Source organism: Carcharodon carcharias, chromosome 21, assembly GCF_017639515.1.
Source record: "Carcharodon carcharias isolate sCarCar2 chromosome 21, sCarCar2.pri, whole genome shotgun sequence".
In the NCBI taxonomy this organism is placed as follows: Eukaryota; Metazoa; Chordata; class Chondrichthyes; order Lamniformes; family Lamnidae; genus Carcharodon; species Carcharodon carcharias.
Window position 1 is genome coordinate 31,496,142 of NC_054487.1, and position 27,545 is coordinate 31,523,686.

General features: G+C 47.9%; 1 protein-coding gene across 3 annotated transcripts in view; it reads right to left on the bottom strand.

Moving 5' to 3' along the window:
- LOC121293122 (structural maintenance of chromosomes protein 1B-like) overlaps window positions 1-27,545 on the bottom strand; it is a 185,253-nt gene that overhangs the window by 134,783 nt on the left and 22,925 nt on the right. For all 3 annotated transcript variants that reach the window (XM_041215814.1, XM_041215815.1, XM_041215816.1), the window contains exons 6-7: window positions 23,753-24,011; window positions 12,384-12,524 (exon numbers count right to left, since the gene is read on the bottom strand). In XM_041215814.1, the coding sequence (XP_041071748.1) occupies window positions 12,384-12,524; window positions 23,753-24,011 (400 nt within the window). The remainder of the gene's footprint in view (window positions 1-12,383; window positions 12,525-23,752; window positions 24,012-27,545) is intronic.

Consider the following 27,545-nt stretch of genomic DNA (forward strand, 5'->3'; position numbering starts at 1 on the left):
GACTGCTGCATGCAACACCCTCCAACCCAGGTCCCCGATAGAAAGGGGGAGGACACCTCCGTAGAGGGCCTCCCATCGGGTGCCTCCGCCGCCGGACGGCAAAAAGGCACGCCAGGGCGTGTCCGGTCAACGGACAAGGGCGAGAAAATGGAAGGTGTGCAGCAGCAGTCCGTACAAAAAGCCCCTCTTTGCCGTGCCAAAAGGCACGGAGGGCATGTCCCCGAGGCGGCTCATATTGCAGGGCACCAGCACCCGAGGGAGGGTTCGGGGCTTGGGGCCAATGTGGAATTCCGTCCGAACAGGGGAACGCTCAGACGGAAGACCACCGCGCACCTGGGCCACCTCAAGACCCAAAATAACGTCGGGTCCGAGCACGACCGTTCTCAGGTCTTGGATGGCATCGGCTGTGACCTGGACACTCACAGACGCGCGTCGCGCCAACTCCTGCGGGAGCATCCAGCCCAGTCCTCCGCCACCCAGCATGTCCCCGATCCTGGTCACCCCTGCGGCCACAGCCCTCCTCTCCGCCAACCACTGAAAAGGACGGAGGGGCGGATTCCTGAGCAGCGGCTCTCTGACGATAGCCGCTACTCCTGACGGGGGAGAGCTGCGTCGCGAGGCGACCACTTTCCAGACTTTGATCAGGTCCTGGTAAAAGACGGGCAACGCCTGCAAGGAGCCACCGAGGCCCAGCTGTTCTATAAACAGGAGCTGCACGTCATAATTCAGGCCGTGCACCTGACGGAAGGGCACACCATCTAGGAGGAGGCTCGACGTAGAGGTATCGCTGCAGGGTCTGAAGGCGGAAAGTCGTCACCTGTGTGCGTAGGCACACTAGCGCCTGACCACCCTCCCTAAGTGGGAGACTCAGAACCTCGGCAGCGACCCAGTGCAATCTTTTGTCCCAGAAGAAGTCGACTAACAATCTCTGGATTCTTGTGACAAAGTCCGGGGGAGGGGTCAAAGTGACCAGCCGATACCACAACATGGCGGCGATCAGCTGGTTTATGACCAGAACTCGACCTCGGTAAGATAGCACTCGGAGCAGTCCTGTCCAGCGCCGCAGGCGAGCGGTGACTTTCGTCTCCAGTTCCTGCCAGTTTGCCGGCCAGGATTCCTCAGCGGGGCAGAGATGGACCGCAGGTAGAGGAGGCTGGTCCTGCTCCAGGTGAAAGGCCTGAGCTCCTCGGGTAGGGGATCCATCTGCCACTGACCGACCAGGAGTCCAGAACATTTACCCCAGTTGATCCTGGCAGAAGAAGCGGCAGAGTAGACCTCCTGGCACTCGCGCATCCTCCGCAGGTCAGCCGGGTCACTAAACATAAGGAGCACGTCGTTGGCGTAAGCCGAAAGGACCGCCCCGATGCCCGGCCCGCGCAGAACCAATCCCGACAACCTCCTCCGCAAGAGGCGCAGGAAAGGCTCCACGCAAATAGAATACAACTGGCCAGACAGGGGGCAGCCCTGACGTACCCCTCTCCCAAAGCGAAGGGGCGCCGTCAGGGACCCGTTAACCTTCACTAGACACTCCGCGGCGGTGTACAGAAGTCGGATCCGGGCGACAAAATGCGTCCCAAACCCGAAAGCTCGCAGAGTTCCAAGTAAGTATTCGTGATCCACCCTGTCGAACGCCTTCTCCTGATCGAGAGACAGGAAGGCGCTCGACAGACCAGCCCTCTGGGAATGGTGGATGATGTCCCGGACCAGATGGATGTTATCATAAATGGTTCGGTCCGGGACGGTGTAGGACTGGTCAGGGTGGATCATGTGGTCCAGCACGGTGCCGAGCCGAGAAGACGTGGCTCGGGCGAAGATTTTGTAGTCCGTGCTGAGGAGGGAGACCGGGCGCCAGTTTTTAAGAAGGCGGAGATCCCCCTTCTTCGGCAGCAGGGCAATCACGGCCCTGCGCCACGAAAGGGGCATCTCCCCGGTAGCAATGCTCTCCCCCAGGACCCCCGCGAAGTCACTCCCCAAGACGTCCCAGAACGCCCTGAAGAACTCCACGGTCAGCCCGTCTGATCCCGGGGTTTTGCCCCTAGAACAACCGTCGAATGCGCTGGTCAGCTCCCCCAGACTTATAGGGGAGTCGAGCTTTCCGGCGCACTCCGGGCCGACCTGCGGCAGGTCCTCCCACAAAACTCTGCAAGCTTCCTCACTGGACGGATCCGGAGAGAACAGGGCAGTGTAGTAATCTCGGGCAATGGCCCTGATGCCCTCCGGATCCGAGACAAGGGATCCGTCGTCGGCCAGCAGCTTAAAGAGCTGCGTACGGACCCCGTGCCTTTTTTCCAGTGAGTAGAAGAAGGGAAAGCCACGGTCCATCTCCTTAAGGAAACAGATCCGCGACCTCACGAACACGCCCCGAGACCCGACCAGTTGCAGGTCCCGCAGCGCGCCCTTCTTCTCATCGTACACCGACCGCAGGGCCGGGTCCACGTCAGGCTGACGGAGACGTGCCTCCAGGTCGAGCACCTCCTTCTCCAACTCCTCGACCCTGGATTTGCGTCTCTTTGTCGACCCCTTCGCGTACTCTTGACAGAAAACTCGGACGTGAGTCTTGCCCACGTCCCACCATAGCCTCAAGGAGGGGAAGCCTCCCCGCTTCCTTCTCCAGCCGGCCCAGAAGCGACGGAACGAGTCCAGGAACCGCTGGTCTTCCAACAACAGGTTATTAAAATGCCAGTACGCGGACCCCGCCCGAGCGCAGAACGAAGTGAGCTCCGCCCACACCAGACAGTGGTCTGTGCACGGAACCTGCTGTATAGAAGCAGCCGGAACGCAGGACACGCACGCCTTCGAAACGTAAAGGCGGTCGAGTCTGGACGCTCCGACTCCAGGTGACACAAAGGTGAACACGCTGGAGTCAGGATGGAGATTTCGCCAGACGTCCACTAAGTCGAAGGACCTGACCAGGTCCCGCAACTTACTCACACCTCGCGTGCAGTGCGGGGTACCGTGACGGTCCCGGACCCCGAGGGTGCAATTGAAATCCCCCCCGAGGACGATGCACTCGCCAGCGTCGATGGAGCCGAGGTGAGTGGACACTTCTTCAAAGAAGCTCGCTTGCTGCTGCATGCCCAGGGGAGCGTACACATTCACAAAGTGAAGCACCGCCCCCCCCAGACGCACAGTCAGGTGCAGCAACCGGCCTGGCACCGGCTCCTTGACCCCCAAGATCTCCGGCTGAAAATGCGGGGCCAACAAGATAGCCACCCCGCCAGAATTGGAGGCTAGGTGACTCATGTAGACCCCCCCTCGCCACTCCAGGAGCCACGTGGCTTCGTCTCCCGGAACGGTATGGGTTTCTTGCAGGAAGCACAATGCATACTTCCCGTCCCTGAGGACCGAGAAGTTCTGGAACCTGCGCTGTGCGGCCCTGCTGCCGCGGATGTTGAGGCTGGCTATAGTCGTCTTCATTGTCAAAGGTACATCAAACCTTCACCTTAAGTCATTAAAAAGAAGAAGAGGACTTTTTAGTCCTTCCTCTCCTTCAGGAGCCCAGCGAGAAACGTTTGGACCCTCCGCCGCGCGTTCCTATCCAACTCAGGAGACTTGAGAGCCTCGCGAGTGGACCAGAACACCAGCGGAAAAGAATGCCACCGGTCCAAGGCCAACTGAACCCTGTCTCGGCGACCGCAATGACTCGCCAAAAAGTCCCGGAGTTCCCTTGGGGGGATGAGGGGGGAGTCAGTGGAGGGCACCAGGGGATCCACCGCCTCGCTTGAGAGCGACTCAGCGTAATCTCCAGCGCTCACCACAGACACCCCGTCCTCCTCCAGGTCGTCGCCTCCAGCTTCTGACCCCTCCCCCGCATTGAGTACAGGGGCTGATTCGGAGCTGCCAGCTGGCCCCACCTGTACCTCGATCCCACCCCCAGGATCAAGGCCAGAGGGGTCCTCTCTGGTCTCCTCTAAACGTTTTGGGTCAGAGGGCAGCGGCAGTTCTGATGCCCGCTCTCCTCCCGGCACCGGGTCGTCCGGGGAGCTCAGGACAAGCTCCTGACCCAAAACTAGGACGCCCGGTGCTAAGGTTTGGGAGGGAGCGGGAAGGCCTTCCTTTTCGCCGCCACCCAATGACCCGTTAACATTTTTTAAATTTTGAAAGCTACAGTCCCCCGACGAGCCAGAAGGTACCTCGGGGGTATCGAGGGTTCCTGAGTCGGGCACCACCTCAAGGGAGGTGCCTTCAGTGACCCCCGAGGGGCCCTGTTCAGGGGACTGCAGCAGGTTGACAGGGGTAACAGTGGTGGGAGTCGGTGCAGGGGTTTTGAGTTCCCCCAGAGGACAGGGCGAGATTTTACTTGGTGGAAACGCCACCACCTCTTCATCGGGGGAAGGGACACACCCAACTTCTTCAGTTTGGGCATCATCCACCTCCTCCTCCGAAGCGTGACATCTCTTCCGGGTCAGGCTGGGGGCTAGGGAGACCTCCATTTCCGAGGCCCCCTCCTCCTTGTCCAGCCCTCCTGGACACTCCACCCTCTGGGTTTTGGGTGTTAGATTCCCCGGCTCGGGGTCCCGCGTCTTTTCCCCGCCGGCCCCGGGACCACGCGCAGGGACGACGCCGGGCCCAGCACTCGGCGCCTTAGCACCCACGGGCCCGGGAGCACACGCGGACACGACGCCGGGGCCGGATGATGTCTCTTCCCCCGAGCCGGTGCTTGCAGGTGTTTGGGGGGTTTGGGGCGTTTCAGGGGCCGCCTCCAGGTTGCGGGTCTTCCTCAGCGCCTTCTTACGGCGCGGGGGCTCTCCCCCCGCCTCACCGGCAGCCGAGATGGCAGTGGCCACCGGCGTCACTTCCCCTTGCGGGGAGGGAGATGGAGTGGTGGCGGGGGGAGGAGGGGCGGTGCCAGCCGTGGCCGCTTGGGTGGGGCTCGTGGCCTTGGAGGCGGGGCAGTTCTTCCTCACGTGCCCCGCCTCCTTACAAGCATGGCACCGCACGCCCTCCACGGTCCAGAAGACCCGATAGGCGGTCCCCTCAAAATTGATAATGAAGGCCCCCTCCAGGCACTCCTCCCGGGCCAAGCGGACAAATACCTGGCGCCGGAAGGAGTACACATGGCGGAGGGCCGAGTCTTTGAGGCCGAGCGGGATTGGTGCAACCCCCGACTTGACCTCCCCCAATTTATTAAGGTGGGGGAGGAGGAGCTCACTGGATAGAATAGGTGGGACGTTCGAAATAATAATTCTCTGGGCGGTGGCCTCAAGGGGGTCCACCGCCAGAAAAGTCCCGCCCACAGTGAGTCCTTTTTGCAGGGCGAGGTGCACCGCCCGCTCGGACCTCAAGAAGAATATGGCCTTCCCATACATTTTAGAGGCCGCGACAATGGCTGAGGGGCCGACGACCCCAGCCATAGCCTTTACGCAGGCCTCTATTGTCATTTCAGAGTGAGCATAGCTCTTTACACCAAGGGCCCTGGTCAGGAGGCGGAATGGTGACAGGGCAGCGGGAGCAGCTGGAGCCGCAGAAGCAGCCACCCCCGCATAGGTTTTCTTTTTTTGAGGCCCTGCCACCGGTGACAAAACCGCCTCCATATTAGCCCTCGAGGGCCCGGCCACAGGCGATGGTGAATTGGCCTTAGGGCCAGAGCCACGCCCACCCTGGGAAGGATTGGCCATTTTGTTTGAGGAAAGGGGGTGGGGGAGAGAGGTAGAAACAACCTCCCCTCTTTTAGGCAGGAGAGGAGAGGAGGGAGAGGAGTAAAAGACAGGGAGGCACAGGAAGGAAAGAGGTAAATGTCCAGGTGGGTGTCCTCGATGGTGGATGGACGGTGGGTGGGGGCCTGATGTTCTTCAGGCAGGGGGAGGCGATGTCTTCACCAGCTATTGCTGGCCTTACTGGGAAAAGGGCTGGGTTGGGGGGAGGGGTGGCAGAAAGATGGTTTCAGCACACACACACACCCTCCCTCTCTTCCTTCCCCAACTCCTCTGGCAGTCTTCTTGCCTCCCCCTACAAAACACAGTCCTTAATTGCCCCCACCTTAAACAAAAATACACAGTTCAGACACCCACCTAGGATGTTGTTTTTCAACTCAGTCCTGGCCTCCTGGCCTTCCTGTCCTGTAGCAACAGCAGCAACTGTTCTCTTTTCTCCCTCTCTCTCCTTTGGCACCACAGGGGCAAGGCAGCAGCAGCAGCACTGGAGGAGCAGCAGCAGCACACAGCAGAAGCAACAACCCCAAAGGCAGCAGCAGAAACAGTTGAAACACTGAGGAGCAGCAACACCAACACCACACACTTTCTCTCCTCAGTTTTTATCATAACTCTTTCGAGTACAAACACGTTTCCATCTGTTTCTATTCAGATGAAGTTACATTGTTTCCCATCGTGAGATTTGAACTCTTGATCTTGGGGTTACAAGCCCAGTACCATAACTACTTGGCTATTTAGGCCAAGTGTTAAGAAGATGTAACTCTTTCGAGTACAAACACGTTTCCATCTGTTTCAGATGAAGTTACATTGTTTCAAAGTTTGCCACTGTGAGATTTGAACTCTTGATCTCGGGGTTACAAACCCAGTATCATAACCACTTGGCTATTTAGGCCAAGCCAATGTTAAGAAGATGTAGTTGCACAGCTTGAGCACGGGTGTTAATCATTTGTACTTAGCTTTCACTTTGTTAATAAATTCACGAGAATATGTCCTTGCCTATGGTTCCTTGTTCTGATCAGCAGTATTAGTGTCGCTCAGAAGTGAAACCTTGGTCCCTGCATAAAATAAATGCTAGTCTTAGTCTAGCGCTTCTTCCCTGTGCTTTGTGCAACCTTCCCAGCACACTAATTGTGTGCCTTCACTGTTACTGGTCATGCCTGCAGCTCGATGGGACTTATTGCTGCCAGAATGTCCTGGGCTGGCAGCATAGAGTTCGTCATTCTCTCTGTGTGCTCCCAGCGGCTGCACCTCCCCCACCCACCCCATCTCAACAGCATCCGTGTCCGGTCACAGTATGGTCCTGAAGGATACAGCTTACGAAGGATGCCACAGGATCAGGAGAAGTTAAAGTTTCCCCACTGCATCTCCATGTTAATAGAGCACACGTAAGGTGCCATCAGCCATACAGGAGTCAGACATTCACATAAGCTATGTGGAGTCTCCCCAGTGCATGTCGTCATCATCCTCCTGGAATGTAGGGACTATGAGCATCCGCTGCATCTCCATAGCAGAAGCTATATCATAGAGGATATGTGCGCTGCCATCAGCCAGACTGGAGTCAAACATACACAGGTGCAATATGAGGATCTATGGTGTCTCCTCACTGCATGTCGTCATCATCCTCCACGAACCTAGCAGCTATGAGGGCTTCCCAAGCGCAAATGCCTCATCGCCGTCATCCTCACATTCGAGGAACTCCTCACCCTCATCCCCGTTGACATCCTCCTCATTGGAAACATGCAGCTCCTCCATCTCCTCCTCAGCCAGCTCCTCTCCCTGTTGCAGTGCTAGATTGTGAAGGGCGTAGCAAGTGACGACGATGCGTGACACCCTCTGTGGACTGTATTGCTCCTCCAGACTGGTCCAGGCACCAGAACTTCATTTTCAACATCCCACTATGGCGCGAGTTGCAGCATGAGCCTCATTGTATGTATGTTTTCTCTGTTGCAATCTGAGGCTGCCTGACGGGGGTCATCAGCTACATCTTCAGCGGGTAGCCCTTGTCCCCGAGCAGCCAACCCTGCCTCTCTGGACCCTGGGAGACATCAGGGATCTGAGACACACTGAGAATGCAGGAGTCATGGACATTTCCTGGGAACAATGCGCAGAGCTGCAGGATGCATTTGTGGGGGTCGCACACCAGCTGAACATACTGCGGGAAGCCTGAGATCTGGGCAAATCCTACTGCTCTTGCTTCCTAATCCTGGGTGAAAAGCAAAAAGTTTGCGAAGATGGCGTCTGTGACGTCATGGATCCATTTGTGCACGGAGACTTGCAATATCCCACAAAGGTCACTGGGGAGCACTGAATGGAGCCACTTGCATAAAAATTGAGCGCCACAGTCACTTTCACAGCCACTGGCAGCAGATGCCCTCCATGTCCCCATAGCACCAAATCCTGCAGCAGATGGCAGATGTGACCGACCAGCTCCCTGCACATGTGCAAACTTTGGCAACACTGGTTCTCCGTCACCTACAGGGATGACAAGCGCCGTCTACAGGCGCTGGGTTCAGCGATGGCTCGCTATGGCTCTTCAGTGGCATGCGCGGGAGCCCTAGCCGCCTTCTTCCTGAGGCTGCTGCTCCTCCCTCTACTCAGCCAGAGGCCACTGTTGCTCTCTTCTCATTTGCCTCTGCTCTCTGTAAGCAATGAGGCATACATCTAAGTAACCAGACTCCATGTTCTGATGTACTCCTCCTGCAAGATGAAAGAGAGACACACATGGGATAGCTTGGGCATACTAAGAATCTCTCTTGGTTCCGTCTGAATGCCCCTTAACGCATCCTAGAGTGCTTGTCATCGCTTGGATGGTCAGAGTTTAATGTGCATAGCTGCCCAAAACCCCACCCACCTCTGCCCCAATCCACCTGATCAATTAGCGGCAGCTTTGCCCACTGGACTGCATGCTGTGCTCTCAGCTCAGGCGCAAGCATTCTCCTAAGCCACAATGAAAGGCTGTACACTGTTAGCCTGAACCATGGCAGGGGACACTGTCCAAACCTGATGACATTGCAAGGGCCTGTGAATGCCTCCACCAGTGACTGCTCCATGGCCAACTTCCACAAAGAGATTGTACAACATGCTCAGTTCACTAAAACGCTCATTAGTTTGGAGTCTGTGCCCGAGGGGTAAAAAGCTCTGGAGAATTAGGTGGCACTTTCGTGCATTGCTTGAGTTGGCAGATAAGGCAGAGGCCCAACTCCAAGCATGTCAATCTGGCTGCACCTGAACTGTCTCAGCTGCAGAGGAATGGTCACTTTATACAAGGGTTCTGCAATGCGTGGCCACTTCCTTCCCCCACAACTCGCATGTTCTTGTGCACTACCCTCAAATGCAGTGCAGCCCTTGCACTCCCCTCCCCCCCCCCACCGCCCCCCAATTGCCTCAACCGCAGAGCAGCCCTTGCACCCCCCTGCAACCCTGCCTCAACTGCAGTGCAGCTCTTGTCCCGGCACCGCACTGTCAGCTAGCCAGGCAGGCAAATGCAACTTGGCTATGCCCTCACATGAATGCACAGCACTTGAATTCCAGCAGGCGACCCTCGCGAGCGCTGCGAAATGTGACTGTGCACTAACCTCCGAGTTTCCCTCAAAGTGCATCTCGCCAGGTGCATGCCTTATAAATGCTGCTGTGAAACACGGGCTTATAATGATATGCAGATGCATTAAAACTAAGTTCTCGATCTGTGGTGGCGGGAAAACATGACCCGTCATTGATGGGCAATGGCAAACTGCTTTCATAACGTCTTAGCAGCCTTACCACCATATTGTCTGCTCACACCGCCATGACACCGGTGCCAACAGGCATGGAAAATTCTGCCCGAGGTGTAATCTTCAGGTATCTTTGTTGAAGGAAATCCTGGACGTTTAATCACATGACATGAGTGTTATCACGTCACATGACATTTGCAAAGGTTACTGAATTTACCTTATCGTGTTGAGGTCCGGTATAGTGCCTCTCCTAATGCTTTTGTGCCAGCGGCTGTTTCATGAGAATTTTTGACAACTGACAGACCATGAGCAGTTAAAGAAAGGAAAGGGAACTAGGGAGTTGGGAGTGATTTGTTAAAGGGAAGGAGAGGAAACCAGAGATGGGAGGAACTTTGATTCCACTCACAATTGTTGCAACTCACTGAAATTGCATAAATAGGTAACAGTAACACTGTATTTTCTCAGCCAACAATAATACAATGATTCACTGATAGTCTATGTAAGCGGTATTAATAGGTAAAATGCCCCAATATCCTACCTACAACTATTGGTAATTGTGTAACCCACCGATAGTCACCCAGAAACAACAGTCAGAATCCCCTTGCACTGCACAATGTTCAGAAAGGCCTGTTGTTGAGGCTGCTTTTAATAAAACCCCTTTCTTGAAAGAGACAATTTTGAACTGGGAGCCAAAGCCAAAGTTGATCATGGCGAGGATTTTACAGCACCACCACGGCGTCTTGCCCTGGCAGGTGCACCGAGCTATTTAAATCTCTATTCAGTTCAGTGGGGCCATAATAACCCGCCGGGCGGGAGGGGCGGTAAAATTCTCGCCAATATGTTAACACAGGCTGGAACAGACTGACATAAATCAAACTGAGAAATCACACAAAAAGCAGCGGGCTTGGCCTTTGGGGCACTTCTCATGGAGCACATTGTCCTATATGCGGCTCAGCAATACAAGTTCTCAACGAGTCCCTCAATTCAGGCTCAATAAAAGGAAAATTTTCATAGAATGATACAAAGATATTACAGGAGACCAGTGATCAGTAGTGCTGGCACTCTTCCCTGTAACTCCATTCCTCCCCAGATGCATTTAATTTTTCCACCATTTTAAATATTTATCACATGCCCTTTTAAATGACAGTCTAATTTGTCTCAATAAACACTAGTGGTGCAGCATCACATGGTCTGATATCCCTGAGTTCAAGGACTTTCCTTTTACCTTGGTTCTATTAGTGAGATGCCTCGGTCTTCACATTCCACTTACCCACTACAAGGTCCCCAAGTTCCACTCACTGGCTGCTCCTATTTTGGTGTCACTTCCAAATACCATGTTGATGTTGTTCTCAACTCTGAGAAAATATTGATCCCCACATCCAACCCATTCCCCATTTTCCCTCTCTGCCTCCTGCATGAGCTCCAATCGCTGCTGGTCCTCAATTCTCTTCTCTTTCCCTGATCCCACATTTTGCAGCCTCTTCTGAATCCAACCCCAAATTCCAAGGCTCTCCCCACTACTGATTCCTGAGCTTGTCTCGATTCCTAAGCTACCCGAAGTTCTGACCCCTGATTGCTCCTGACAGACTAGCCAATTTCCGTTCTTGAGTCATGTCACAAGGCTGTAACAAAAAATGTAAATTGTGACGATCTCCTGGGCTGCAAGCAACAATACTTGGGAGATCCATATCCCATTCTGGAAGACTCTTGGACATTCTGGGTGGTTAGGTAATCCTAACTTTGTGAAATGAGTTCAGGCATTAATTGACACAGGTGACAGATATATTATTCAATACCCATTTTAAACATAAACTTTCTGTACCTATTTCATTAATTTTAGTTTGGAAGGCAGACAAATTGAATTGGATAATGCATCGGAGTTCCCTGTGGTATCAACTGAAGTGCTGACTATATCCCCACCACTTGCAGTAAAGTTTATTTATAACACAAATTTACATATGCATATGGAAAGTGGGGTCTGACTAGGGCTGCAAGCAGATTTCAGGTCGTGGGAAGCACCAGGTTCAGGTCAGTAGCAACTTTTGAACTGGAGGATGAAATTTTTTCAAGCTTTTTGTGCAATTTTTGGAGTAAAAATAATATAGCAGCATTAAGAGGCCACAGCCTATCTGCCATAGGGCTGTTCCATTATTAACAACACAAAAACAGAATTACCTGGAAAAACTCAGCAGGTCTGGCAGCATCGGCGGAGAAGAAAAGAGTTGACGTTTCGAGTCCTCATGACCCTTCGACAGAACTTGAGTTCGAGTCCAAGAAAGAGTTGAAATATAAGCTGGTTTAAGGTGTGTGTGTGGGGGGCGGAGAGATATAGAGACAGAGAGGTGGAGGGGGGGTGTGGTTGTAGGGACAAACAAGCAGTGATAGAAGCAGATCATCAAAAGATGTCAACGACAATAGTACAATAGAACACATAGGTGTTAAAGTTAAAGTTGGTGATATTATCTAAACGAATGTGCTAATTAAGAATGGATGGTAGGGCACTCAAGGTATAGCTCTAGTGGGGTTTTTTTTTAATAATGGAAATAGGTGGGAAAAGGAAAATCTTTATAATTTATTGGAAAAAAAAGGAAGGGGGAAACAGAAAGGGGATGGGGATGGGGGAGGGAGCTCACGACCTAAAGTTGTTGAATTCAATATTCAGTCTGGAAGGCTGTAAAGTCCCTAGTCGGAAGTTCCATTATTAATGTGGTCACAGGAATTTATAGTGGAGAAGTCACACACCTACTACAAAAAATTACAATAGAAGGTAAAATTTTTAGACATTAAGCTTGAGCAGATGTAATTCTTTTTTAAAACAAGGAAATTAGGAGGCAGAAGTGTACCACAATTTTGAAATAATAAAGTGACCTACATGTTTAGTCAATTAATAGAAGTTTTTGACAAATTTCCACGAATACTACTGATCTGTGTCTGAACTATTGTTTTGTGATTAGTTTGCTGCATTGATTACTTGCTGGATTTAAGTGGCAAAATAAGAAATGCACAAATTTTAACTAATTACTTCCAAATCTTTATAATTTCTTTGATCCAGTTCCAGCTTGTCCCGATCAGTCTTTTGTTCCCATCGCAGCTTCTCCAGCATATGGGCCACTAAGGTCAGTTGTTTCCTCACTAATTCCTTTAGTTCTTTATATTGTTGAATCTGTAAGACCAGGTAAAAATCCAATTTAATAAGTAAAAAATACATGTTTACAGCAATGGATGATCGAAAGCTACTGAGTAATCTGTTATCTACCACTCAACACTAGCAGTTCAAGGATTCTGAAAAGTATTTATTTTGTTTTCAATATGCTTACCAGAGTCTTTCACATGAAATACAAACATGCTACAAGACAAGAAAATACAAATAAAACCTAGCAAAGATTTGACTGCCATGGCTTAGTTCACTGGTCTAAACATAAGATTTTCTAATAATGCACACAGTATCAAAAGTATACGCGTTTATCAAGAAATACTAGGTTTAATTTTAAGCTTGTGACATGTTGGAAGCAGGTTGGGGGTGTAGTGCACAGGAAACCCAGGAGTCAGTGCAGCATGCCTGTTTGTGGCTTTTTAACTCAGCCACTGCACTGCCGTATATGATTTCCAGGTTTCCTGACCAAGTAGCACTATTGAGCTTGATGACGACTTGCATGACACAATGTCAACTCCAGTATTTAAAGGAACGTTCCAAACATGCAAAATTTGAGTGAATTTGGAGTTGGGAGCCAAAGAAAATTGAGTGCCAGAATGGAGTCCAGAGCCTTGATTCAGTGATGCCACTTTTGATGTGCTGCTGGGGGTAGTCGTATATCCCATACTGCTCCCTAGCAAAAGGATGAAAAAGCCAGCTGGCGACACCAAAAAGGTGTGGTTGGAGGTACAAGAGGTCAACAGCACTAGTGTCATCCTCAAGGATACAATGTAGGAAGCAGTACAATGATCTAAGTGAGGTAGGAAAGGGGGCAGCGATGCATACACTTACATTCTGATGTGAATCTCACATTTACAATCTCACAAAACTCCCTAGTTTTGACTTCTCAAGCACTTCGTTCCTCATACCATGTTTCATCTGGGCCTGGCAATTTATCTGCTTTCAAAGATGTCAAACCCTTTAATACTTCCCTTATTACAATGTTTATCCCTTGCAATCTTCCTCCTTAACATGACACCATCATCAGCCCTCTTTTTTCTGAAAACAGCTGCAAAGTATTCATTAAGAACCTTCCCCACATGTTCTGCCTCCACACACAGGTTACCTTTTTGGTTCCTAATAGGCTTGACTCTTTCCTGAGTTATCCTCTTGCTCTTGGACTTCATTGTTTTTACAGTTTCTTTTAACTGAAGTTGAAATTGAGTAGTTTGGAAAGGGGGATATAACTTGCTATGAAATCTGCCCAGAGATCAGCCTATGTGACCTGCATGTTATGAAGACAGAAAGTCAAATCAAAACTTATTGAAAGTAAGGTGCAAGATTTAATATCTGGTCACAAAAGAGGAGGCAGCTGGTCTTGATGTGTACAGACTCAGAGACACTCAGAGTCAGTCAGACAAAGAGATCTGGGGAAGAAGCCAAGCAGAGGAAAATGACTTTTTTGGGTTAAGCATCAAGCAGGGTCCTTGTTTAAAGAAACTGGGCTTGTGGAGAATTAAAGACCAAGGAGTCGCCAGAGAGTGTCTTGTTACTGGAAGTCCATTTGATAATACTCAGAAGTGTGAGTGAAGGGACTTTGTTTAAAGGGGCACTGGAAGATTCATACTGGTGGGGAAGGGAGATGAGATCCTGCTGAAGCCAGGAAGACCTTGGGACGTTATACACAAGGCTACATTTCTACTGAGAGTGCAGTGTTATGTACAAACTTGGCTTGGGGTTTTTGGTTGTGTTAAGTTAATGGGGAATACCTTTTCTGTAGTTTAGTGTATTAGTTGCCTACTAAGTATGTTTAATCAAAGTTGATTTTAGTTTGTTTGCGACAGTAAAAGTCCTAAAATGTGAAATCTTTTGTGCGATTCCTTTGGGTTGGTCACTGGGAAATTCATTTATCTTTTTAAAAGTTAGCAGTCTCTAAGAGGATCGTAACACTCTTGAGGTACTAATAAAACATCTTTGGATTTTCCCTGATTTTATTTTTTTCATGTCCTCTCTGCTTTCCTAACTTACATTTTAATTTTACTCCATTTCACCTTCAATTACACTTCTCATACTCTTCTATTCTTTCTGCGGTATTAAGCTCCTGGTATCTGACATAGGCTTCCTTTTTTGTCTTATTTTACCCTCTATGCACTTTGTCCTCCAGGAAACTTTAGATTTGGCTGTTCTGCCCTGTTTCTTTGTGGGAACATGTTTTCCCTGAATCCCTTGAATCTCATTCTTGAATGCCTACCATTGCTCTAATCCTGCTTATCTTCAACTGTCTGTTTCCAGTCCACTTTTGCTAAATTGTTTCTCAGCCTAGAAAAATCGTCCTTCCCTTAATTTAGGACCTTTTCTTTTATCTTTGTCCTTTTCCATAACTATGATAAATCTAACAGAATAATAATAACTACTACAAAAGTGCTCTCCCACTAATAATCCTTCTACCCACCCAGCTTCATTTCCTAAAACTAAATCCAGAATTGTGCTCCCACCACATGATTGTTGGGCTAATTACATACTGGTCAAAAACATTCTCCTGAATATAATTTAGGAAGTCTGTGCCCTCTTAGAACAGCATGTCCTAGAGCTAAGTAGACAGCAGGCTCTTCTAGACCTGGTAATGTGCAATGAGACAGGATTAATTAATGATCTCATAGCGAGCCTCTAGGTAGCAGTAATCATAACATGATTGAACTTCACGTTCATTTTGATGGTGAGAAGAGTGAGTCTTAAGACTTCTATTTCAAACTGATGACAGAGCTGGCCAAAGTGAATTGTGAGATTAGATCAAAGGGTAGGACAGTAAAGATGCAGTGGCAGACATTTAAGGAGATATTTCATAACACTCAGCAAAGATACATTCCAGTGAGAAAGAAAGTCTCTAGAAGGATGCATCATCCATGGATAACTAAGGAAGTTAAAGATAGTATCAAAATGAAAGAAAAAGTGTATAATTCTGCAAATATTAGTAATACATCAGAAGATTGGACAGAATTTAAAAACCAGCAAAGAATGATAAAAAAAGTTGAGAGAGAAATTAAGAGTATGAGAGAAAGCTGGCTGGAAATACAAAAACAGATAGTAAGAATTTCTACAAGTATTTAAAAAGCAAAAGAGAAATTAAAGGGAGCATTCTACAGAGAGTGAGAATTGGGAATTAATAATGAGAAATAAGGAAATGGTAAAAGCATTGAACAGGTATTTGGTGTCTGCCTTCACTGTAGGAGACTATAAATAATAACATCCCAGAAATACCTGCACCTCAAGAGGCGAAAGGGAGGGAGGAAGGAACTCAAAACAATTACAATCACCAGGGAAAGGGTAAGGAGAAAACAATTAGAACTGAAGACTGAAAAGTCCCCAGGACTTGATTATCTGCATCCTAGGGTCTTAGAAAAGGTGGCTGTGGAGAGAGTATTTGCATTGGTTTTAATTTTCCAAAATTCCATAGATTCTGGCAAGGTTCTATCAGATTAGAAAATAACAAATATAACTCCTCCATTCAAGATAGGAGGGAGACAGAAAGTAGGAAACTACAGAACAGTAAGCCTAACGTCTGTCCTACAGAAAATCTATTATTAAGGAGGTTATAGCTGTACACCTAGTAGTAGCAATCCCACAACCAACGGATCACATCTAAGCTCTGAAGTCCTGCCACATCCAGTCGTGAATGATGGTGGACAATCAAACAACTCACTGGAGGAGGAGGCTCCACAAATATCTCTATCCTCAATGATGGAGGAGGCCAACACATCAGTGCAAAAGATAAGGCTGAAGCATTTGCCAATCTTCAGCCAATTCGATTCACTCCACGTGATATCAAGAAACGGCTGACGGCACTGTATACTGCAAAGACTATGGGCCCTGACAATATTATGGCAATAGTACTGAAGACTTGTGCTCCAGAACTTGCTGCACCAATAGCCAAGCTGTTCCAGTACAACTACAACACTGGCATCTGCTCAGCTATGTGGAAAATTGCCCAGGTATGTCAAGTACACAAAATGCTGGACAAATTCAACCCGGCCAATTACTGCCCCATCAGTCTACTCTCCATCATCAGTAAAGTAATGGAAGGGGATCATCAACAGTGCTATCAAGCAGCACTTGCTTAGCAATAACCTGTTCATTGATGTCCAGTTTGGGTTCCGCCAGGGCCACTCAGCTCCTGACCTCATTACAGCCTTGATTCAAACATGGGCAAAAGAGCTGAATTCTCGAGCGACTGCCCTTGACATCAAGGCCGCATTTGACAGAATATGGTATCAAGGAGCCCTAGCAAAACTGGAGTCAAATGGGAATCAGGGGGAAAACTCTCCGCTGGTTGCAGTCATACCCAGCACAAAGAAAGATGACTGTGGTTGTTGAGGATACGTCATCTCAACCCCAGGACATCACTGCAGGAGTTCCTCAGGGTACTGTCCTCGACCCAACCATCTTCAACTGCTTCGTCAATGACCTTCCTTCCATCATAAGGTCAGTAGTGGGGGGTGTTCACTGGTGATTGCACCATGTTCAGCACCATTCACGATTCTTCAGATCCTGAAGCAGCCTATGTCCAAATACAGCAGAACCTGGACAATATCTAGGCCTAGGCTGACAAGTGGCAAGTAACATTCGCACCACACAAGTGTCAGGCAATGACCATCTCCAACATGAGAGAATCCAACCATCACCCATTGATGTTCAATGGCATCACCATCACTGAATCCCCCACCATCAACATCCTGGTTATCATTGACAAGAAACTGAATTGGACTAGCCATATAAATTCTGTGGCTATAACAGCAGGTCAGAGGCCAGGAATCCTGCAATGAGTAACTCACCACCTGACTCCCCAAAGCCTGTCCACCATCTACATAGCACAAATCAGGAGTGTGATGGAATACTCCCCACTTGCCTGCATGAATGCAGCTCCCACCATACTCAAGAAGCTTGGCAGCATCCAGAACAAAGCAGCCCGCTTGATTGGGACCACATCCACAAACATTCACTCCCTTCACCGACGACATACAGTAGCAGCAGTGCATACCATTTACAGGATGCATTGCAGGAATTCACCAAGGCTTCTTCAACAGCACCTTCTAAACCCATGACCCCTACCATCTAGCAGGACAAGGGCAGCAGATACATGGGAACACCATCACTTGGAAGTTACCCTCCGAGTCACTCACCATCCTGACTTGGAAACATATCATCGTTCCTTTACTGTCACTGGGTCAAAACCCTTGAACTCCTTTCCTAACAGCACTGTGGGTGTACCTACACCACACAAATTGCAGCAGTTCAAGAAGGCAACTCACTGCCACTTTCTCAAGGGCAACTAGGGATGGGCAGTAAATGCTGGCCCTGCCAGCAAAGCGCACATCCCCGGATGAATAAAAAAAACCTAGAAAATCTTAACACAATTAGGCAGAGTCAACAGGGATTCTTGAAAGTCAAATCGTGTTTGACTAATTTATTATAGTGCTTTGAGGAAGTAACAAGCAACATGCATAAAGGGAACCTGTAGATATGGGGCAGGATCTTCTGGTCAGCGAGCGGGGGCAGGGCCCGCTCGCTGACGCACAAAATGACGCGGGATGACGTCGGGTGGAACTCCTGACATCACCCCACGTCATTTCCATTTTCAGGTCGGCAGGGGTGCAGCCGAATCAGCTGCACACCCACCGACCTGCCAACTGCCTATTGAGGCCATTGAAAAACTAATTAAGGTAATTAATGGACCTGCCCATCCAACCTTAAGGTTGACAGGCAGGCCAGGAGCCCTGGAGGGCTTCGGGAAAAACATGAAACTCATCCACGGGCGGGATGAGGTTTCATGAGGGTATTTAAATTCTTATCAAATCTTTCAATAAAAGTAATGGACATATCACAACTCATGTTACAGTGTCACATGATGGGGCATGTCAGGGAAATTTTTTAATCATTTCTATTAAAAGTTTTAATTCTGAGCTGATCTCCCGGAGGCAGCACTTACCTTCAGGTAGATCTGTGCGGTCTTTCACGCGCATGCGTGAATGCCCCCTCACCCCCAACCTGCACAGGGAGCGCTTCCTGGCAGACCTCACATTGGGCGGGCCTTAATTGGCCCTCCCACGTAAAATGGCGGCACGCCCCCATTCATAGACGCCGATCAGAGGTGTACCTTCCCATGCCCGGTCCCACACTGCCCCCACCCCCCACCCCGCCACCCATCACCAGCACCACACACACACACACACACACAGGGATCAGTGCTGGGGCCTTAATTATACACAATCCAAATCAATGACTTGGACGAAGAGACCAAAAGTATGGTTGTTGTATTTGCTGATGACACAAAGTTAGGTAGGAGAGTGGGTTTTGAAGAGGGCATAGGGAATCTATGAAGGGATATAGGTAGGTTAAATGAGTGAGAAAAAATTGGGCAGATAGAGTATGATGTGGAAAACTGTGAACTTGTTCACTTTGGCAGGAAGAATAGAAAAGCAATATATTATTCAAATGGAGAGTGTTGCCAAATTCTGTGATACAGAGGGATCTGAGATTCCTGGCACATGAATCACAAAAGGTTGGTATGCTGGTACTGCAAATGATTAGGAAGGCAAATGGAATATTGGTGTTTATTGCAAGAGGAATGTAATATAAAAGCAGGGAGGTTGCACGCTTGTTTCGGGATGGCCGAATTGGTTGCATAGATAGAGTAGATCAGCAGACAGTTCTTATGTAGAACACGTTCTATTTATTTACAAAGGAACTCAGCAGCTGCGCTTGTGTGCTTTCAACTTAAACCCTGTCTCTACATTACAGACTCCAACTGTAGACTACTGGTTAATGAGGTAGCCATGCTACTCTGCTACTGGATACTAAGATCATGTGATCTTCCATTATAACATTCTTCTTAAAGTTATATTAAACATCAGATTACCACAGTCTCACATAGAAAGTTAGTAAACAAAATTAGAGCAAATGGCAGCCAGGGTAATATTCTGGCATGGACTGAGGATTAGTTAACAAACAGGAAACAGAGAGCAGGAATAAACGGGGCATTCTCAAGTAGGCAGGCCATGACTACTGGGTTACCGCAAGATCAGTACTTGGGCCCCAGCTGTTCACAATCTATATCAATAATTTGGATGTGGGATCAAATGTAATATTTCCTACTTTGTGGATGACAATGTGAGATGTGAGGAGGATGCAAAGCGGCTTCAAGGGGATTTGGACAGGCTTAGTGATTGAGCAAGAATGCGACAAACAGAATGTAATGTGAATAAGTCTGAGGTTAACCACTCTGATAGGAGAAACAGAAGTGCAGAGTATTCCTTAAATGGTGAGAGGTTGAGAAGTGTAGATGTCCAAAGGCACCTGGGTCCTTGTTCATAAGTTGGAAGTCAACATGCAGTGCAGTAAGCAATTAGGAAGGCAAATGGTATGTTGGCTTTTATTGCAAGAGGATTTGAGTACAGGAGAAAAGATGTCTTTCTTGCATGCTGACGGGTAAAATGACGTGCGGTGATGTTGGGCGTGCGTTCCAACATCACCACACGTCATTCTGATCTTTCATTTGGCGGGCACGCACCAGAGTCGGCTGTGTGCCTGTGGAACTGTCAAAGGCCTGATAAGGCCATTAACAAAACAATTAAACAATTTAACATGGCTGCCCGTCCAACTTTAAGGTTTGCAGGCAGGTGAAGAGCCCAGGCAGCCTTCGCATTTTTCATGAAACCTCATCCACGGGTGCGTTGAGGTTTCATGAAGGGTTTATTAAATTAATAAATATTTATTGAACATTTGATAAACATGTCCCAGCTCATATGACGGTGTCACATGAAAGGACATGCGTAAATAATTTTTTATTCTGAACTTTAAAATTCAACTTTATCTCCCTGAGGCAGCTCTGTGCCTCAGCGAAATTTCTGCGCTCTTTCGCATGCATGCACGAAAGAGCGCAGGCCCTGACTCCCCCACCACCCCCCCCACCCTACCTGCACAGGTGAGCACTATCGAGCGCGTATTAATTGGCCCGCCCACGTAAAATGGCGGCACACAGCCAACAGCCAATCCCCGACCAGCTCACCCGACGGGGATAAAATTCTTCCCATAGACTTAAAGGTATGGCGATAAATAAACAGTGAGAAACATATAAAGAAACAATTCAAAATGTTCAACCAAAAGACGTGCCATTGAAAAACAAAAGCTCATCAAGAAAGACCTTTGCATGGCTCATTCAGGAAGTCAAGGATAGTATGAAATTTAAAAAAAGGCTTATAATATGGCAGTAGAATGCCTAAAAATTGGAAGCGTTTTAGAAACCAGTAAAGGACCACCAAAAGTTTAATATAAAGGGGAAACATACAATATGAAGGTTAACTAGCCTGGAATATGAAGAGAGTTCACAAGTATTTCAAAAAGGAGAGTAACTAAGGTCCCTTAGAAGGAGAGACAGGTGAAAGTATTGAAGAAATGAAGAAATGGCAGTCATTCAACAAATATTTTGTCTGTCTTCACAGTAGAAAACAAATTATATACTAGAAATAGAAGGCTAACCAAGAGACTAAAAAGAACGAGGAACTTAAGGTAATTAATATCAGCAGGGAAAATGTATTGGAGAAACTTAAGGAAATAAAATCTGACAAATCTCCAAGACCTGATGATTTAGATTTTAGCTTTCTCAGAGGTAGCTGCAGAGATAATGGATGCGCTCGTTATGATTTTCCAGAATTCCTAGATTGTAGAATGGCCCCAGCAGACTGGAAGTTAGCAAATGTAACTCTGCCATTCAAGAAAGGAAGGAGAGAGAAAACAGGAAATTACAGGTCAATTAGTCTGACATCAGTTGTCAGGAAAATGTCATTATCTCTTCTGAAGGAAGTCTTAACACTTAGAAAATCATAATATAATCAACGTCAACATGCTTTTACAAAAGCGAAATTGTGTATGACAAATTTACTAGAGTTTTTTGAGAATGTAACAAGTAGGGTAGATAAAGGAGAACTTGTAGATGGAATATACTTGGATTTCCATAAGGCATTCAGTAAGATGCCACACAAAAACGTTAATACACAAGGCTCATGGTGTTGGGGGTAATCTACTGGCATGGATAAAGGATGGATAGAGACGGAGTGCAGAGTTTGGGATAAACAGGACATTTTCAAGTTTGCAAATTGACTAGTGGAGTGCCACATGGATCCTCAGCTAGTTACAGTTTATATTAATGATTTGAATGAAGACACAGAGAGTAATGTATCTAAGTTTGCCGATGATACAGATTACATTCCTACCTAGCTTTGTAAGGAGGACAAAATGAAGCTGCAAAAAGATTTGAATTAGTAAGTGGGCAACAAGATGGCAGATAGAGTATAATGTGGCAAAATGTGAGGTTATTCACTGGTTGTAAGAATATTTTTTAAAAGGTGTGAAACTTGCAAATGTTGATGTTCGGAGAGATGTGGATCTACTCCTACAAGGAACACAAAGTCAGCATGCAGGTACAGCAAGCAACAAGAAAGAACTCAGTAGAGCACATATCTTGGCCATGCTGTGTTATCTCAACGTTATTACAAATACGCAGCTCTTCTTTGAGGCTTTTCCCTGTCTGATTGATGCTCTTTAAGTACAAAGCTGAAAAAGAGATCTTTTTTATGAACGGCTTCCATCTTACTGAGGAGGCTTCAGTCCAACAACCTATTCCGAAAACTCTGCTTATATACCTAGCACAAAGGAAGATGGTTGTGGTTGTTGGAGGTCAGTCATCTCAGCACCAGGACATCAAGTTCCTCAAGGTGGTGTCCTGGGCCCAGCCAACTTCAGCTGCTTCATCAATGGTCTTCCTTCCATCAGAGGGCCAGAAGTGGGGATGTTTGCTGATGACTGCACAATGTTCAACACCATTCGCAACTCCTCAGATACTGAAGCAGTCTATGTTCAAATGTGGAAAGACCCAGACAACATCCAGGCTTGGGATGACAGGTGCCAAATAACATTTGTGCCACACAAATGTCAGGCAATGACCATCTCCAACAAGAGAGAGTCCAACTATTGCCCCACAATGTTCAAATGGCATTACCATCACTGAATCCCCCACTGTCAACATCCTGGGGGTTACCACTAACCAGAAACTGAACTGGATTAGCCTTTCAAATACTATGGCTACAAGAGCAGGTCAGAGGCTAGGAATCCTGCGACGAGTAACGCACCTCCTGCCTCCCCGAAACTTGTCCTCCAAGTCACTCACCATCCTGACTGAAATATATCGCTGTTCCTTCACTGTCACTGGGTCAAAACCCTGGAACTCCCTCCCTAACAGCACTGTGGGTGTACCTACATCACATGGACGGCAGCGGTTCAAGAAGACAGCTCACCATGACCTTCTCAAAGGCAACTAGGAATGGGCAAGAAATGCTGGCACAGCCAGCGAAGCCCATATCCCGGGAATGAGTAAAAAAAAGTATGACAGCAGTAATAAATCGCATCATGCTGTGTGGGTTTGGAGGGGAATTTGCAGGTTTTGTTCCCATATGCCTGCTGCCCTTGTCCTTCTAGGTGGTAGAGATCACGGATTTGGAAGGTGTTGTTGAAGGAGGATTGGTGAGTTGCTGCAGTACATCTTGTAGTTGGTACACATTGGTACTAATGTGCAACGGTTTTTGAGGGAGCAAATAATTAAGGGGTGGGTGGAGTGCCGATCAAGCCGGCTGCTTTGTCCTGGATGATGTCAAGTTTCTTGAGAGTTACTGGAGTTGCACTCTTCCGGGCATATGGGGGGTATTTCATCAAACTCTTGATTTGTGCCTTGTAAAACCCATTTTCCCTTCCAAAGTCAGCAGCATCAAAACTAGAAACCTCTGACATTAGGAGTTTCCATATTCCAAACCTCTTATTTAGTAGTTTCTGTGTAAGTGTGCCTGCTATACATAACTTGTGGACAGTACCCTAGGGAACCAGGCCAGGATTTTGACCTGGACTCCTGGAAAATACTTTTCTTTTATATGTGTGCCATCCTTTTGCAGGCAGGCCCCAGAACACGCAGTAGATTTTTCAGCATGTTGGGGCAGCCAAGATGCAGTGCTGTTGGATCAACTCCAACCTCTCCTTGACCCCAGATAGTTTGCCAGAGCCATCAGCAGAGGCAATCGAGACAAAATTACTGGTACTGTAAGCCTCCAGAATGTTAGGGTCATTCTGTCTAATGGGAGAAGTCAAGGTGATGGTACAGATAACATAAAATGTAAATAAGAACAAAAAAGTTTTCGGCAAGTGATTTTTTTGTTTACCTGGCTTTCCTCAAGTTCCATGCTATGACCTCTGCTGCTGAGTTCTGCTTGTGCCTTTTCCTCAAACCCTTCCCAAACTTTATTCACATCTTCAAGCTCCAATTCCAGTTCTTTCACTGCCTGCTGGTGAAGGGCGTATTGTTTTTCACTGCTCCTACGAGATTTTCTAGCTGCTTCCACCTTCTTCACATAGTGCCTTGTGTTCTCCTTGGCTTTGATGTAGTTGGGTCGCTTCTCATTCAAATTAGAATCATGAACTCTGGTAATGTGATAATAAAACTAAATAAAATTCAATAATTTCATGGCCAAAATAAGATGCATTTTAATTGGTGAAATGGTGTTGCAGAGTCAGTGCAATGGAAGGCTCGAAAACACACCTGCCTAATCCTGATATAGAGGAATCCACACAGCATATTAAAGTTTAGCCAGACACATAAGGCTCCATAAATTATGAATTCTCATGGAATAACTTTCATATAGTGCAAAGTATGATATGAGAGCCAATTTTCCCTGACTAGTGGAAACTAGTCCATGTGGCTTACCCACACTGATCCTGCAACCCTCCTGAGGATTGTGGTCTTAACTTGCTCTTCTGAGCCAGTGAAGGACATCCACCAAAAGGCAGCAGAGTCCTTCTTTGAATATGCAGGTCAAACCCAAGGACATCATCAAGGTCCATCTGCAATTTTAACCAGAGGTCTGCAAGGGGAAGGCATTATGACTCTCAGCCATTCTGGCAGCAAAAGGAGGTGGACCCTGAAGAGGCCCAAAAAGGGAAATTAATTTTTGTAAAAAAACTATTTCTTTGTGGGACTGCTCCTCTGGGCTACATAAAGGAACCTTAGGCCTCCCATGCCCTATCCATCCCTCCCCTAACCTTAACCATGAAAGGCTCCCGTGCCCCTTCTTAACCACTCACCCGAGTGACATGGGCACATCCTTCAGGGTTCCCAGTGAAGGCCTCCTACTATCTGACATTCCGTTACCACCACCCAGCGACAGCTTCCAACTGTGATCAACAGGAGACTGGCTATATCTACGTAGATGCTGCCTAATAGTTTAAAACTCCCTCAAGCCTAATGGCTGTCTGTATGCCTAGTCCACACCTGCACAACTCCCCTCACAAAGTTTAAATCGGGATTGTCATATGCTATTTATAACCAGTAGATTTTACATTTAACACAAGATGGGAAAGCAAAAAATAGCCTCAAATGAAAGTTGGATCTTGAATAGTCAGAACAATGAAGTGAAAGCTGAATGAAATACAGAAGACATAAATGACCGTCTGGTGTGGGTAAGAGATGCAATCCTAGACTTCCTGCTGTAAGCAGTCCATTTTAGCAGTGTAAATCCGGTGGCTAATAGTGGAAATGAGCAGGAGTTCCACTGTACACTTTGGTATGGTATTCAAGGGTTGGCAATCAGTGACATATGACAGGCTTTCTAAAAATATGAGGTCGCTTCATTATAATATTCATTTGGTAGCAGCAATGCTCAATGTATTATTTTCCAGTGTTCAGAATATCAGTTTAAAAGACACGAAATGGGGACACCATTCTGCAATAATCATTTACACCAATAGCTGATTCAAAAGGCACTGAATAATTTACTGAATCAGGATATCAATCTTTAAAAAACTTTTCCTAATTTTCTTTTAGTTTCTTTCAGCTAGAACTCAGATTCCCATAATTCATAATACAATTGTTTAATCTTCGGAGGGCCTAGTTTTCTGATGTGTTTGAAAGACAAGGAGAATCTACAGGCTGCTGCGAGTTTGGCACTCATTTTGCAGCACTGGGGACAACTTGGAGGCAGGACATAGTTACCCAGGACCCTTTGAAAAGGTGAGCGGCAGCCAAGACTGGGCTTGTCATTCACATACAATGAAGCAGCAGGGGCCTGAAAAGAGCCAGAGCTGGCACAGGCAGCACCAAGGTTTTCAGGCACCTCCCTTGAGTCTTTAACCAATATATTGGCATACAGGAGAGATATCTTGTTTCCGCGCCTGGGAGAAGAAATGCGTCCAGATACACAAAGGGAAGTCTGCATGGAGGTGGCAAATGGAGGTCAGCAGCATAGGAGTGACCAGAAGGACATGGGACCAGCGAAGAAAAAGATTTAATGAGCTGATAAAGTCTTGAAAGGTTTATGACAGGTCTCTAATTCTGAATATCCATAGTTTTCCTTAACTTTGTCAGATTAAGTGGCCAGCTGCATCACTGAGGTGTCAGCAACCCTAACATATAAACACAATAGAGCAGGGGACATCACTGAGGAACAACACATCATGGGAATGTCACTCTGGAAGGGGTAAGGGAGGGCAGCCTACTCATAAATATTTCTCCCCTCATCCAGGAGGAGAGAGCCATAACACCAGGGAAATGTCTCACATAAGTGATGATATGCTAGACCTCCGCACTCAGACCCCGATGGAGGAGATGCAGTGGGAAATAGCAACGGTGCCATCGCGTCAGGCTGTGAAAAGCAGACATTGGATAGCTTTATCTTCAGGTGAAGGGCATGGAGGTCACTCCTGCTCAATGCATAATGTAGCTATACAACCACTGTTATCAATAGGATTGGTTGTGCTGAGGCACAGGCTGAGTAGGCCAAGTTCTCATCACCACTTCCTTGTGTTTTCCACAGAGCTAGCTGCAGAGAAGGAGCAGAGTGTCCCAGCCCAGTCGTTGCAAGCCTCCTTGGCAGAGAGATGTTCCAGAGCCAACACCGACATACCATTTCTCCACACCTTCCACCAGTGCAGACACGCACTCGGCTAGGACTCAATCAAGATTAGAATAAAGAGCACATTATGAACGAGGAGGAGTAGAGTGAGGCAGAGTCAGCTGTGGGCAGTCTCCCTCAAAGGACAGAGGACAAATCCAGCCACGTGCCACTGTTGAGCATCAAATATCACAACCAAGGAGAGTTTTTCTGGGGCATCAAAGGCAAATGAATTCCTGCATGTCGGAGATCCCTGAGGCATTGCAGAATCATGGGCAGACAATGGAAGAGTCCATGTGCTTCATCATGCCTCAAGTTTTTGACCGCATATGCTCCTCTATTAAGAGAGTGGCCATCCTCTCAGGGAGTCATGTGCAGCAGCACTCTGGATAAAGTAGTAGTGTGCTGATATGCACAGAAAATGTGAGAGTCTCTGTAACATTGAACACTCAGTGTCACTGATGGCAGAGATGCTTGGCATGAATATCAGTGTCCCAGGCAGTGGCCTCGACCAGTATGCAAGGGCGCCATGCAAGGGCTGAGGCTGTTGAAAAGGCTAATGAGAGGGCCACTGATGGCACCCTCTTCTGGGGCCATTGATATCATCCCTTGCCTCCTTGGTCCCTCTGACTCATGAACCATCCATGTCACAAGGCCCTGTGACAGAGGCTACCCTTGCAAGGGTGCAGGCACACCAGCCTTTGGAGGAGACGCCTGCAGGAACCGGTGGGGGCGGGGAGGGTAGCCTTGATAGCGGTGGAGACCCCATTCTCAATGGTTTTGAGTGGCAGTGGGATTCTTTGGACGTGTGCTCTTGCTGGATGATTTCTCTCTCTGATGGAAAGTGAGTTACAGAGTCATCTGTCATAATGGCTGAGAGCCATTGTGAAATGTTGCTGAATTAGAGTGGCCCTTGCCGCCACGTCAGCCTGCTGATTGCTTTGAGACCTGGGACAGCCTTAGTGGCCTTCCTCCAAGATTTGGGCACCGGGCTCCTCTATATCATACTCGTCCTCCTCCTCCTAGTTCTCCTCCAAGACAGAGTGACATTCCAGGTCCTCCACTTCAT